This window comes from Achroia grisella, unplaced genomic scaffold (genome assembly GCF_030625045.1).
Source record: "Achroia grisella isolate CSIRO2021 unplaced genomic scaffold, CSIRO_AGI_Agris_v1 utg478, whole genome shotgun sequence".
NCBI classification, from domain to species: domain Eukaryota; kingdom Metazoa; phylum Arthropoda; class Insecta; order Lepidoptera; family Pyralidae; genus Achroia; species Achroia grisella.
This window is the reverse complement of record NW_026712882.1, coordinates 3,744,160-3,760,706: the sequence shown is the minus strand read 5'-3', so window position 1 is coordinate 3,760,706 and position 16,547 is coordinate 3,744,160. Positions and strand designations below refer to the sequence as shown.

At 33.9% G+C, this 16,547-nt stretch overlaps 1 protein-coding gene and 2 non-coding genes across 3 annotated transcripts in view; 2 read left to right on the top strand and 1 right to left on the bottom strand.

The window, feature by feature from the left end:
* Positions 1-8,625, bottom strand: part of LOC131845620 (uncharacterized) — a 48,401-nt gene extending 39,776 nt beyond the window's left edge. The window contains exon 1 of the mRNA XM_059194699.1: positions 8,189-8,625. Coding sequence (XP_059050682.1) covers positions 8,189-8,364 — 176 coding nt within the window. The 5' untranslated portion in view covers positions 8,365-8,625. The remainder of the gene's footprint in view (positions 1-8,188) is intronic.
* Trnae-uuc (transfer RNA glutamic acid (anticodon UUC)) lies at positions 8,080-8,151 on the top strand. Its single transcript has one exon. It is a non-coding gene; the product is annotated as a tRNA-Glu (tRNA).
* Positions 8,626-8,859: 234 nt separating the features above from the next.
* Positions 8,860-8,933, top strand: Trnan-guu (transfer RNA asparagine (anticodon GUU)). Its single transcript has one exon. It is a non-coding gene; the product is annotated as a tRNA-Asn (tRNA).
* The last annotated feature ends 7,614 nt before the right edge of the window (positions 8,934-16,547 follow it).

The window sequence follows — 16,547 nt, the reverse complement described above, 5'->3', positions numbered from 1 at the left end:
GAGATACAGAAAAAACACGAATTAATAAAAGAAATGTAGGTGACTTTATGTGCCGCAAAACTGAACAGGTATCCAACTCAGCATAATGCTACAAATAACTCTGCAGCGCTGATATTCAGTTGGCTCCTTACTTATACTATACTTATTACTAAAAAATGACATAAATATTAAACTTCGAGCTGTTTATCAAAATATATAAAGTATGAATAAACTGTAAATAATGTGATGAATTATGTTATTAAACTACTTATACTACATAAATACTATAACAAGGATTACACATATATTGATGTGGTGAAAGGCTCCGCGAGACTGATGATGACGAATATGATGCAAGACAATGCTTGCGGACTAAGTTGGGTAAGCAGCTGGTAATAAAGCTCCGCAGATAAGTATATCCTACAATATAATTAGTAAAAGTACTAATTATATTGTAAGATTGATGAATATATATTGGATAACAAGTACGAGTTTTTCTGCCGTCCGTCTATTGACGACCTCCAAACTAAAATCTCAAACAGGTGTGATAAACAAGGGCAAGGAATGACTCCAAATTGGTGACCCCGATGTCTTGACTCCAAAACTCTTTCACGCAAACACTACTGAACGGATTTTGATGAAACTTTAACATAGTAGTAGTAGTGTGAAACAGTAATAGCTTATACATCAGAATAATAGGCCACAAATTTCATGCTGTAAACGTGCCAGCTAGTAAATAATAACAATAGCTCAGGACAATTCACACAGCGCCATCTAGTCCCAAGCTAAGCAGAGCTCGTGATACGGGTATTAGACAACTGATACAAATACATAGATACATTTTTTTGTAAATACGTACATATTAATAATAGTATTATAACTTTTTATTGTGAACAGATAAGATAGACTTACCTATGACAGAGAAAAGTTTTTTTTTTAATTGCCACGCATTTTGTGGAATCGCCTTCCAGCCATATATCCGAACAGATACGATATTGAAACCTTCAAGAAAAGAGCTTGTTCCTTCTTAAAAGACGGCAAAGTACTTGCAATTCCCCTAGCGTTGCCAGTGTTCATGGACGGCAGTATTCACTTACCATCAGGTGAGCCGCAAGTTAGTTTGTTCCTTATGTATATAAAAAAAAAACAAAATTGCAGTCAATTTAAAATATTAAAAGCAAATTGTAATTTAAGTTTTATATTTCATCTTACAGAATTCAAATTAGAGTGGCGCCCTCTTTACTTTGATTGTAGCATATTGTGAACACAACACACGTACAAAACAACTGACGTCACTGAATCATCAATCAACCCTTTCCCGATGCTATAATTAAGTCTCCAATAATTCCCACCCCGTACCAGGATACGCTCACCGAAACCCTCGATTTACGACGAGAATCTCCCATCTCTTTCGTTCTCTAGCTTTCTGTAAGAGATAGATGATGATTATGAGGGTTTGAGAGTGGAATGAATGAGTTATGTAATTAACAAGCAGGTGTGGTAAGGTCGTTTCACACTGACAAACAGTAGCGACACTTTGCTATGCAAATTTATTAAAGCCAGGCGTAAATGTTGAAACACCTGCGTATATATTGGTTCCCGTTACGGTGTTTTATCCTAAACATGCTTCTTAGACGTTTACGATATTAATATCTTAAGATGTCTTTACAAATTCTATATTAATACGAAAATATTCAATCAGTACCGATTTTCCGGAAGCCGTTATTTTACCAAGTTGAATATAATAGTTTTTTTCATACTGCAATGGTGGCGAGCATACGGCCCATCTGATGATAAATGTTTACTGTAGCTTATGGACGCCTGAAATACCAGAGGTGTCATGTCGGTCATTGCCGACTCTTAAGAAACCTATATTAAGATATCTTAAGGGTTGATATATACGGCAATGAGCTTCTCTTGATGCTCCATACTATAGTCTCTCGAAAACCTCGGCAGGTGGTTCATTTCACGAGAATTGAAGGGTATTCTTAGGAGCGATGGTTTTTATCTTCTTATAATATATTATACACTTTCAAAAGGAGATTTCGTTTATGCATGAGTGAGCTACAACCACATAGGATGTGTATTGGCCTTTCCTCTTCTATTTAGCAAAATCTGCAGATTGTTGCTAAACTAAGGCTAAATTCGCAAAAAAGTATAAGTTCTGTTGGTATAAATATATGTAGGAATTATGAATTATTAAAATAACAATGCCAATAATCGATGTTGACGGGACGTGTATTTGAATAAAAAATAATATCACATATAGTAGATTATAAATTGTGAAGCGCCTAAAATATCTTCTTAGCAAATATTATCAGTATTGCATATTATTGCTAATAGAACGTTACTGGCGTACACAGTATTGTAGCAGTCTTTCTGTAAGCTAGTCCCAAACAATCCGCAGGATTTCGCACTCGTATAAACAAGTATATGTAGGTACATTAACGTTACGTTATTTGTTGAGCATTTAACAACTGGCGAATGTGGTTTCCGCTTCGATAATGAGATCCTGTTCTCGCATATAGGTACGTGAGGAACATGAAAATGCTTCTTCATGTGCGTACCGCTACTACACAACAATTCTGCAGAATCATTTTAAAATGGTTCCCCAGAATGGTTATTGTAATAACACTTTTAGTATTTATCATATATAAATGAATAATCGTATACCTATGTTATTTTGCTTACTCTAATATTGTATTGTATAGCGTCAATGAATATACTGGAATTAGCTGATATCATCAATAAAATTAATATAAATAAAATTTCTAAAATAAAAGTACTCTTAAGTTATTACTTATAACACTAGCTATCTGCGTGTGAAAGTCCCGTCAAAATCGTTCGTCCGTTCACTCGACTCATCATCGGTCCGTCGTAATTTCGATTCTCGTATGAATTGGGGCATTGATCAGAGAGGACATTGGATTGCACTGTTTCATATTGTTTTTATACATTTTTTTAATATACACTAGCAATGTATTTCTTTAATATTTCATCTATACATATAAATTAAGTTTATTATTATTATTATCATTAAATAAAGTTGGAGTGTCTGTTTGTAATATTGAAATAACCGTTTTTTACTACACGCATATGAATACAAATACGGCACATACACCAAAATTACATTTTTACAATTTTTGTCTGTCTGTCTGTTTGTTCCGGCTAATCTCTGAAATAGTTGGACCGATTTTAACGCGACTTTCTTTGGCAGGTAGCTGATGTAATAAGGAGTAACTTAGGCTACTTTTGTTTTAGAAAAATTCTTTTTTTTTTTAGAAAAATAAAGTTAAATTCCACGCGGTCTATGTCGCGGGAACAGCTAGTGGACAATAAAGAACTAGCTGCCACTTGTTTATGGGATTTAGCCTTGATTTTCTTTCAAGATTACAAAATTGGATTTAATATTAAGCAGAGTAGACCTGTAGAAGTTATAATTATATAAAAGCAATTAGCAACAAACTTGGATTCGAAAATATAACGAGTAAATGAGGAAGGCGTGGAAATTACAAGTTAATATTAGCGCGCCTTTACACGATACGTTTTTTCACGCGCGCACAGTAGCGCGCGAGTTTTCGCGTGGGAAAGTGTAAAGCTGACTTTTTATTTATTTATTTATATACTCTTTATTGCACCAGGAAAATTACATTAATTAAAATTAAGAGGGCACAAAAGGCTTGCTTATGCAATCTCTTCCAGGCAACCTTTGGGTAGAGGAGAAAAGAGAAAAGGTGGGAGGTGGCACTAGAATAGAAAAGAAAAAAACATAATAATAATAATGACAAATTAATAATAATGAATAACATATTACATATATAAACAGTATACATTGATATAAATATTATATATATAGGTATATAAATATATATATACATACATACATAACAACATGAATTATTTAAATTATTAACCGGGTCTTAACACGAATAATTTTATGGCAAATAAAGGTATTTACCTCTCTCGACGTTTCGACTAGGTTGCACTAGCCGTGGTCACGAGCTGACTGAACTGAACTGACTGTAAATACCTTTATTTGCAATAAAATTATTCGTGTTAAGACCCAGTTAATAATTTAAATAATGTATATTAAACACGAAAGTTTAAAATTAACTATAACAACATGCAACAAATAGATACACAACACAAAATAATGCAAGCTGTAAGTAACTATGATACACGCATAGCATCGTATTTTTCTATTCATTCATTCATAATTTAATTTTGTCGGTGGAGCTCTCGCCACTTTCCGCGATCTTCCATCATGCTCTTTAATTCTTGATACGACACGACTCCCATTTTGTCCTCAATTTGTTTGATGTAGCTATTCCTTGGTATTGTTAATGAGGGTATGTCATAAGTTGTCGCAACAAGGAGGAGACTATTTGTAATGGGGAATAATGACCCTGTTTCATCTCCTCTGATCGATCCCCTGTCCAGACAGACAGACAGACAAAAATTGTAAAAAATGTTATTTTGGTGTATGTACCGTATTTATATTACTACATGCATAATATATGCATGTAGTAAAAAACGGTTATTTCAATGTTACAAACAGACACTCCAATTTTATTTATATCTATGTATAGATGTATAGATAATATCTATCAAATAAAACCCAGTCTTATATAATCTGCGGGATGTTTAAATTTACTGTTATCAATAATATTCTACATACTACATATACATAAATTTATAAGTTTTATCGAAGCAACATATAATATTTTCAGGTATTTAGTCGATGATTCTGTGTAAAAGCACACGACCACATATTCAAATTCAAACTCAAATTCAAAAATCATTTATTCATGTAGGACATTTTAGCCGCTTATGAACGTCAAGTTTTTACATTTTAATTTTTTTCCCTACCGTCCAGTTCGGTATATAGATTTAATTGAGAAGAACTGGCAAGAAACTCAATTGAATTACTTTTTTTTTAAAAGCCAGTTTATTTACAATGCATAGTTGTCTATGTCTAACATTAAATGACAATCCCGAACATGAACACGCTCGTCATTCAAGTAATCGTTTAGTGAGTAATAGGCCTTGCTCAGTAAATATGATTTAACAGATGTTTTGAATTTATTTAAGGGTAATTCCAATATATTCTTTGGTATCTTATTGTAAATTTTTATACCTATTCCCATAAAAGACTTTTTCTAAACGATACTTGGGGACAGCAAGTTTATCTTTAAATCTAGTATTAATATTATGTATCAAAACCACAAACGTATCCCTCTGTATACACACACATATACAAACACACACAGACACACAAACCTACCAATCCATACCCTATCCAATTCAAACGGACATCGCAATTACGACGGCCTGAACCGAGGTTTCAACCCCTAGCGGTGTCCTCAGAGTAAAGTCGCATCCGTCAGTGAGGAGTTGGCCTTCAGCCGGTCCGTAAGTCCTTTCTTTGGCTTGGAGTGCCATCTGCAGTCGCCCCCTATCGTCCGGTAAAGCTGTAGAGTGGCCTCTACAGCTTCACCGCTTCACCGCTTCACTAATAGCATTAGAGTAGTAGTGGAGCGGCTGAAGGCCAACTCCAGCTTGAAGAATACGAGAGGTTCGAATCTCGACTCAGGCCGTCGTAATATCGATCCCCGTTTGAATTGGACGGGCGATCGATCGGAAAACATTTTTGCGTGTAAGCTGATACGCGTGTAAAAGAGCGTACGTGTAAAGGTAGCTGATAGAAGAGTGGCGTCATTGCGAAGATTGATTGCATATTTAGAGCGGCCGCGACGGGAGCCGGAAACTTTTAGAATTAATCATGTGAGGAAAATATGGTACCGAACCTCTATGGTACAACGCCGACGGTAGCAATGGTATTTTGGATGTCATCATCTGGGCCGATTATACTTTATTTATTAACAAGCTTTTGCCCGCGGCTTCGCTCGCGTTAATTTATCCCTTTAGGGGTAGAATTTATCAATATCCTTTCTTAGGGGATGTCTACGTCATAGTAGATTTATGCATGCAAAGTCTCAGCCCGATCGGTTTAAAATTGACAAAGTTTCATATAAACTTTCATTCCCTATTTTATCCCTTTGGGGGTAGAATTAATCAAAATCTTTTCTTAGCGGATGCCTACGTTATAACATCTACCTGCATGCCAAATTTCAGCCCGATCGGTTTAAAATGAACAAAGTTTCATATAAACTTTCATTCTCTATTTTATCCCCTTGGGGGTAGAATTAATCAAAATCGTTTCTTAACGGATGCCTACGTCATAACATCTACCTGCATGCCAAATTTCAGCCCGATCCGTCCAGTGGTTTGGGCTGTGCATTGATAGATCACTATGTCAGTCACCTTTGAGTTACATGTATATATATATAGATTCATAAACAATGTACATTGGGTTTATTTTTTTAAATAGACATAAAAATAATCATTATTCAAATAAGCTCAATACAAGCAGTTTTGAATAGTCATATTTTTTATTCTACCACTCATTCGGAATGCAGATTCATCACAAGAAGAAGGAGCAACAAACTTGTGTGTTGCTCTTTTGAATAGATGTTAGTACAATATTAGTTAGTAGTAGTACTTAAATAATGATAAAAAAATATTTTAAGGTGAAATACATATGAATGAGATTTGAGGTTATAAGGATAGAGTAATGTTACGTTTCCATTCAGCCGCTTCCCCTGCCACTCGCGCTGCCGGAAATATTGCCGGGCGACAACTGAGTGAGAGGGCTGAATGTAAAAACACGCTGCCAGTCCTTTGACCCGCACACGAAAAACCGACTATCGAGGGAGCGCCGGGCAGCGCGAGTGCAGCGCCAATGGCATGGGCAGTGTTTCCACTCTCGCGCTGCTCACTTCCCTGCCCACTCGGGCTGAGTGTAAATTGGGCATAAGATCAAAAAAGAGATGGATAAACTGTGTGATCATATCTTATGGTAAGAAGGGAGTAAATAACGAGATGACTACGAACAGGGACGAATGGATGAGAAAAACATATTACGACGATCACAAATAAATGGGATAAGGAAGAAGCAGATGATAAAACAATGTACATTGGGTTTGAATGTTGATATTGTGTATCGATTTTCAAGATGTCATAAAAAATATATACAAAACAAATTCTATGATCTGTGAGAACATTTTTCGATTTTGAGATTGACTCTCTTTCTCTCCTCTGGTGAGAGTTGCAGGCTTGAAGTCTGTTATAGTGTTATTTTTATATTTATATATAGGTAAAACACTACCAGTACGGATAATTATTATTAGATATTGTCAAGAACTGAACTAAAACTATAAATACAAACTTTAGAATAAAAAGACATTTCTGATTAATTAATAAAAGAATTATATATACAATTCAGGATTTAAATCGGAATAGTTTTTTAAAACATTACTACAGATCCTACCTTATAGGTAGCGACATCTATACAAGAATGTCAGTATTTAATCACCACCAACAGATGGCGCTATTCGTAATATTTATTAAATGCAATATTGAAAAATCCAACATGATACGAAATGTGTCTTTACAAATTAAATTGAGTAGGCAATTATATATATAGAAAAATAAAATAATTTTTGAACATGTCTGTCTATGTTTAGCTCGTTACATTAACTTTGCTCTGGTAATGGTACAAATTGCATCTTCACAGCTGCGACGAAACTACATTTGCATTTGAAACAGTAAATTTACTGCAATCATGAAAGGTTGCAATTTGCAACTCACTGTCTCTAGAAAATTTGCAATTGAAAAGTTATTTTTGTTCAAATTTAATCCCAGAACAACTCTAAGTATGTACCCTGACGGTGGCTGGGTTATTTTCTATTTGTTTATACTGTACAAGACCGTCGCGATGAATTATAGAAAAATCTATGTACCTACATACACATATGCACGTATTAATAAAAAATATCATATAAAAAATAATATTAATATATTCTATGGTAACAAAGTCGTGTATTGGAAATCAAGTAAAATTTCTTATTATGGCTTTTTGTAAAACTTACAAAGACATTTACTAACATAATCGTTGAAAATAACCAGACATAAAATTTATGGCATCTTAATAAGCATGTACTTAAGAATATAATGGAATATTTGACCAAAACAGTCATCTCCCGTATGGTCTAGTGGCTAGGATACCTGGCTTTCACCCAGGAGGCTCGGGTTCGATTCCCGGTACGGGAATAAACTTTTTGTATTTTTGTAACAGCTGAATATTTACCTGGCAACCATAATTATTTTGTGCGCATAGATTTTTTCTTCCGCAGCACCGAGGATAAAAATTATGTCAGCTGAGTCATGATCTTCGGATAGTCTTTGTAAATCTCTCAGCAAGCCAGGCAGACCGGCTCGCTCAACAGACGCGGCGCAGCACGCTCCAGCCACTCGATTCGCCATAGACTACAGTTTTTTTAGGCCAAAATTATAATCGCGTCCCTTCACTGCCCTATGACGCCAAATGTATTTACAAATTTATGAAGTGATATTTAACAATTTTCCACTAACTTCACACAAATTTATTAATATTCACTTACAGTTTTAGTAAAACACTGCACTAAATGTTTTATAAACAAAAGCTTAGCAAAGACTTCCTTCAACAAACTAAAGTTGTCAACATAACCTCAAAAGCAACTTAATTGTGTACACTGTATTCCAACAGTACACTGTGTTTCGACCTGGGAATAAGTGTTGTATTGTGTTATGACACAGAAATCTCACAGTAAATCTTGGAATTTCCATAGAAGACGCTTTAAAACAGGTTTTGACTTCAAACATTTCTGTTCGCAGGTAAAAACAGTCCTACCGATATACTTGTCCTTGTCTGATATAGTTAGGATGGCATCATGTTTTTATATACGCTTGTAATTGTAATTTTCACAATATGAGTTGTCTGCCTCCGTGGCGCAATTGGTTAGCGCGTTCGGCTGTTAACCGAAAGGTTGGTGGTTCAAGCCCACCCGGGGGCGTCTTTTTTGAAAAATCAAACTGATATTTTTTATTTAACAATTCGTCGATTAAATATTAAAATGTCATTTTTCAAATATAGAAGCTAGAATTGCCTTCTTTTATATAAGTCAATCAAATTAACCACGCCGTCTTAATTATTATCTAAATACTTTTAAAATGATATATAATAGATACTTCTGTGTAAATCCAAAACTTTTAGGGAAAAATAATTTAAAAGAATTTTAAAACTTTAAATATTTGTCTACAAGACAAGACGAAACACATTTTGAATACTGCCATTTTGTGAATTCATTAATGTATTTAAAATAAATATATTATGATACAGATATTCCTGAGGATGGTTAGATATATAATGCGTGTGTATAGATAGAACAAACAGAGAAATACTAAGATTTATATTAGTAATTAATATTTTATTTTCGATATATATTCGATAATATTTGCAATTACACAGATAAGATATTATTACATAGTGTACGGTTTATGTACTTTGCACTCGTGCGCCGTCAGCATTATGTTCATGAGGCATCAATTCAGTCATTAACAAAATTTTATTTAACTTTATATTTATTAAATTAAGTGTACAATGTAACAAAACCATACAAAAATAAATAGGGTTAATTAACTATTAAATCTTGTGATGAGACAGCTTTCCGAACGAGTGGTAGATAAAAAACAAATTGTTATGACTATTCAAAAGTCTTAAATTAAGTTTATTTGAATAAATGATTTTCTATTCTATTCTATTCTATTCTATTAAAGTTATCATGTAAGGAGCAAGGCAAGGAGTTGAGTTATATATATTTAGATTTAGGTTCCATTCCATTAAAAAAACCACACAAATGTTGCCATTCCGGCACTTACGGAGCACGATATAAACTGCTTTCTACACTATACTTTCTACTTTATACATACTAGCTGTCCCGGCAAACGTTATTTTGCCATATAAATTAAAATCGCTATTAAAAAATAGGGGTTGATGCTAGGGGCAGGCTAGGGTGAAAATTTAGGGTTGTATGTATTTTTCAATCCTAAATAATAATAAAATGAAAATAAAATAAGATGTCGAAAAAAAATATTTAGGGGTCCCTTACCACTTAGGGGTATGTAAAATAGATAGTAGCTGATTCTCAGACCATTTATTATCATTTATTCAAATAAACTTATATTGAAGCACTTTTGAATAGTCATAACATTTTTTTTTTAATCTACCGCTCATTCGGAATGTTGTCTCATCACAAGAAGAACAAGCAAGAAACTTGTGTGTTGCTCTTTTAAATAATTTATTCTTACTTACAATTTAAGTTTAAGTGTGTGAATACAAACCACCGATTAGCACTAATTCAATGAAATAATAAAATAGAAAAAACATTCAATATACAAGAACTGGTTAAACAATTAATAAGAGAAAATAAGTCATAGTGATTAGAGCAGACCAGTCCACACAAGCAGCACCCGTTCACGAGTATGACGGAGAGCCAGCCACCACTGCGCTCGACCATATTTTTTTATAATATTATATTGTTTTTATATGTCATAAGTCAATTATTACACAATTATTTTACGACTATACCTGTGAAGTTTTCTTTTGCTCGTCATCTTGGTCTCCATCTTTCACAATTATTATATTTATTACTAGCTGTTCTCGCGACTTCGTCCGCGTGTAACCAACGTGCAAACATCGGATGATATTGTTATATTTGAGTTTTAATTACTTTCTACAATTTTTGTTTACGATTCTAAAATTAGTTTTTATTGTACACTTATGGCCGGCCTCGGTGGTCCAGCGATTAGCACACCGCTTTATTTCCGATGGTCGCGGGAACCTCGCACAGTACAAACATTTTCATGATATAATTTAACTTTAATTTTCTAAAATAAAAGTAGCCTAAGTTACTCCCCATTACATCAGCTACTTGCCAAAAAAGTCCAGTCAAAATCGGTCCAGCCATTTCAGAGATTATCCGGAACAAACAGACCGACAAACAGACAGACAAAAATTATAAAAAAATCTTATTTTGGTATATGTACCGTGTGTATATGCATTCATATGCATGCAGTAAAAAACTGTTATTTCAATGTTACAAACAGACACTCCAATTTTATTTATATCTATAGATATACCTTCATAAGGTATCCGCAGAATACAAGCGTTGTGGCACCCCGTCACGACATATGCTGAGCGGAGACCTATTTGGTACTATCACAGATAACATAGTATGTTATCATATATCATACATACTATGAAATGTAATTTAAAATTTAAAAAATATTTTTAATATTGTTATCTACCAAATAAACTATTTTCTTTCTTTCTTCTTTCAATAATTTCTATTCTATCTATATTAAATTGAACAACGCGTGAAACCACGAGGCGTATATATAACTTATATAAAATCGAAACTTAAATTTTAGTTGTTAACAGAATGACAGCTCGGAAATTGCAACCGTTCGGCTGCCACAGTTAGTTTCCTGAAACGCCACTCGCTTGCGTTACAGTGTTGCCAGTTGTCTGTCATTGTGTTTGCCTGTATTTATTCACAATTGGTGTTTAAAATATTATTTCAATATTTGTAAGGTTCATTGTTTTAGATTAATTTTAATTTTAATTTTAATTTATTTATTCAGATAACAGAGATCCATTTATTTAGTAACAATTGTACTTAGCCTATGTTAGTATATCTAAAATTACATATTATCATTTAAGGGCACCCGTAACAATTTAGGTCCAAAAACAAAGTGTTGGGCTGTCAAATTTATTGCACAGCATTTTTAGAATGCTGTTACTGCTGCCCCGCAGTCTGTGCAATAGAGAAGCGATCCGTTTGCGTCTGATGGCATACAGGTCGTCTGTTGATGGTGCTGCAAACATTGTGGATGCACTACAAAAGCGCGGCAAACGCAACAACATTCTGAAAACATTATTGTATTGAACTCGCAGAGCGCTGTATGCCTGCTGTGTGTTAACCCACAAGCTGCTCGTGTAGAAAGATTGACAGTAAGCTTTAAATAATGTTATTTTTACTTCAGTCGAACAGCGAGCGAACCTGCGAGATAACATATTACCACTTACAGCCAACGCTCTGCGTTCACGTTCAATATCAGCGTTATCTTTCAGGTCGTCGGTAATAATATGTCCTAAATATTTAAATTTGGCTACTCTATTAATAGGCACACCATACAACATAATTGGTGGAATTGTAGGATTCTTACCACCTAAACCGAAAAACATAAATTCGCTTTTATTTGTGTTATATTTCAAGCCATGTATCATGGTATACTGCTCACAAACATTTAACATTTTACGTAGCGCACTAATCGATGGACTCAGCAGCACCAAGTCGTCAGCATAACTCAGATTATTAACGGCAATTCCATCTATGTACTATCTACTTCAAAACAGGTATTTAAGAAAAAGATAAAACTTTTTCTACTAGACAATTCCTAGCATTTATATATTATTATTATTTTTTGAAAGCCTTTGGTCGCTTAGGTAATGGTCCGCGTCAACAGTTATTTGTATTTGAATTGATATTGATATACATTTTGATTTATTTATTTTATTATTTTTTTCTTCTATTATTTTTATTAAGAATTAGTTTAATTTAAATTTTGGTAACATTAAGATTGTTGAGTGAATATGTCGCTGCACGCGATCGCACCACCACTGGGCTGCTACTGAAAATCAGTGTTTTGCTCGCTGAGCAAATTGTTCACTGAGTAGCTCAACCCTTTCGTATCCCTGTGGCACCTAATATATATTTTAATGTTTATTTTATGTTTTTTATTTTATGTGGAAGTTAAAGTATTATGTGTTGTATTTTTTTTATAATTATTTACTATTCTTATGTGTTATTTGAATTTTGTTTGTACTATCTTTGTTATCGGGATACGAATAAAGATTTTTATCTATCTATCTATGTAACAGCCAGCATGCATACTGCTAAGTTCAGCGATCAGGCTATTAATGTACACATTAAAAAGTGTGGGTGAGGATATACCACCTTGTCTCACCCCACACTCCAGTTTGTACTCATCTGAAAAACAATCCGCCCATTTAATAATGTTAATTTGGTTATCATACCAGTACTTAAAAATTGTAACAAGTTCACTGGAAATATTTTATGTCTGAGGCTTCTCCCACAGGATCTCATAAGATACCATATCAAAAGCTTTAGACAAATCCAAATAACAAGCTATTACAGGTGTTTTACGGTCTAAATAATACTTGACAGTGTGCTTCAAACAGTATATAGCAGTTTCAGTTGAAAGGCCAGGCTTAAAACCAAATTGAGCGTCATGTATACTAAGAGTATTTCTCAGATGCGAGTTTAATAGACTGTCAAATATTTTCGCCAAGACAGTAGCTAGTGAAATAGGGCGATAATTATTTTTTTCACATATATTACTTGCCGTACTCTTTACGACTGGTACAGCAATAGTTCAAATTCATTAACATAAGATGTTATAATGTTATCGTCCAACTCGACTGAGGTCGTAAAGGGCGTTAGTGGCCTTTAAAATTTCATGTCGCGAGGGGCCGTTAAGTTAGTTGTTTTTAATATTTGACTCTAATGAATTATTGCTAGTTGGTAGTTTGTATTGATACATTAACTTATAATGTTACAACTAAATTATTGAAGAAATCAACACGCAAGTTTCTTTCTCGTTTTTCTTGTAATGAGACTGCTTCCGAATGAGCGGTTGAAAGAATTAAATAAAATAGTAGAATTAAAGAACATAGTAGGTAACTTTATTTTTCTAAAATAAAAGTAGCCTAAGGAAATAAAAATTATTTTGTTCGTCTTAATTTGTACGTTCCATTAGGTACTGATAGGTTCAAACTAATACATTTACATTCTGCATCATCCCTTATTTTATTCCCGGGGGGGTTGAATTTATCAAAATCCTATTTAAACGAACGTCTTCATCATAGTAGCTCCAATCTTTAATTTTAGTTCAATCAGTGGAAAATCTAAGAAGATTTATACAAACTTTCATCCCCTATTTTATCCCCGTGGGGGTAGAATTATCAAAATCCTTTCTTAGCGGATGCCTACGTCATAACATGTACTTACATGCCAAATTTCAGCCCGATCCATCCAGTGGTTTGGGCTGTGCGTTGATAGATCACTATGTCAGTAAGTCACCTTTGAGTTATATATATTTAGATTCTACGTAATATTATTTTACCTGTGGTGTGATATTATTATGACTGCAGAACCAATTTTGCACCATGTCAGAAGTGCAATAAATAACATGTCAACTGATAAATATTGTCTTGTTAATTGTAAAAAAGTTAATGACGTGTATAATAGTACGGAATGGTCAATCTTTACAATGAAACCTAACTTACGATTGAATGTCATATTTGGAGATTTTTTTATAATAGTTTTGTATATTTGTATGTATATTTTCCTCCAAATTACTTACACAAATTCTTAAGATACTGGGTTCCCTCAGTCTCAGTGATAAATTTGTTTATTTCGTTATGTTACCTTTAGCAGATTTTAAGTTATAAATATAAATATATACAAAAGAGGAGAAGGAGATTGACTCCATTGCTAGCTATGCACTATTTTAGGTGACCCCGCAGTTCACTCTAAAACTATCGGCATCTTCATAAATTCGTGACAAATTTGCCACAATGGGCTAATTGATCTGACTGCACGGTGCATCTTCATCAGCCTTTAGTGCAGGCGGGTGTACCATTCCATTATCATCCATAACAAAAAGCAGGTACATAACATATGTACTAGATTTGAATATACGACATTGAGGACGTAAGACGGGATGGTGAACCACGAAACCACGACATGTTAAAATGATTTTGAACGAAACTGTGTCTTATTGTTATAATGTTAAGTGTCTTCATTAATTACGAGTTCTGTGGAGATAGATCACGTTCCAATAGATAAAAATATACTATTATTTAAACAGATGGTTCATTATTCACAGTGTGCGGCAGGTTCTTCGACGGATATATGGCTGCACCAGTCTGGTTTCTATGAACGTCACCATACATTAACTTTACTAAATAATGATAGAACAAGCCCCGGTAATAATTCGTCGAGTTTGTTTTCTTTTGTCTGCACCGGAGGCTAAACGGCTTCCCCAACTATCTCGATGATGGCTTAATGGTTTCCTTTAATTGTGGTATTTTTATTTGCCTCTTATTTGTGTATTTCAAGGTTATCGAAGCGGAGGTACCTAATTTGTTTGATGAGTGAGAGGTGCTGAGGATTTTAATAAGGAAAATACGGAGATAAAATAAAATGCGACTAATATGACAGCGATATATAATAGAACTACTCGCCCTGGCTCCGCACGGGTGTACATGTATTATATATATATAAACCTTCCTCTTGAATCACTCTATCTATTAAAGAAAATCGTTGTGTAGTTCTAAAGATTTAAGCATATGTATATAGGGACGGACAGACAGCGACAGCGACTTTATTTTATACTAAGTAATGATGATGAAGTAACAAAAAGAATATGTCAAAAAAATATGATTATAAAATTCAAATTTAGTATAAGAACCTATCAAGGAGTTCGCTACAGTTATTGTTTGTTAAAATTAGATTCAAGAGGAAGGTTTATATATATAATACATGTACACCCGGTACATGTATTATATATATAAGGAACAGGACATTGTTGACTACATCCGGACTAAAAGCAATCTGACATTGAGGGTGACGCAGTTGGAATCGAGCCACAACGCGAGCTTCAAAGCGTTCGTGGCCCTGGTCCCCACCGATATGCTGCCCACCTTCATGAAGGAGGACTACTGGCCGCAGGGGGTGGTCTATCGGCGCTACCGTGGCAGATTGCCGTCGTCAGTGCCGTGACCATAGAGACAATTTTATTTTTCATATTTTATTATTATTTCTTATGTATGTTAGTCTATAAGGTATTTATAATATGGGCCATGTAGCCTGAATTAAATAAATAAATAAATATATAAACCTTCCTCTTGAATCACTATATCTATTAAAAAAACAGCTTCAAAATCTGTTGCGTAGTTCTAAAGATTTAAGCATATATAGGGACGGACAGACAGTGACAGCGACTTTATTTTATACTAGATAATGATGATGAAGTAACAAAAAGAATATGATTATAAAGTTCAAATTTAGAATAAAAACCTATCAAGGAATTCCCAACAGTTATTGTTAACTGTTAACGCTGTTTGTTAAAATTAGAGATTGATTTATTAGTTATTTGTTAAAGAACTTGAATACGTATCTGGAAATTTCTTTTAATAGCAAATAATAAATGATTTATGAACAAGATCAACGGTGATCTAATATTATTCATTAAGTTTACAATCCATTAATATTATAAACGTGAAAGTTTGTTAGGTTGGATGGATGTTTGTTACTCTTTCACGTTAAAAACTATTACACGGTTTTAGATGAAGGGCGCTATTGAATGCGTCTATTGAAGAAATTTTACTTTGTTTTTATAGTTCTTTTTTAACAATCATACGACTAGTTTCCCCTAACCACTTTCGTAAAGGTGACAGAAAAAGATATACATACAAATATTATATACAACGGACTGTGTTCTGATGAATTGTTTGACATGATGCCTACGACTACCTTTTA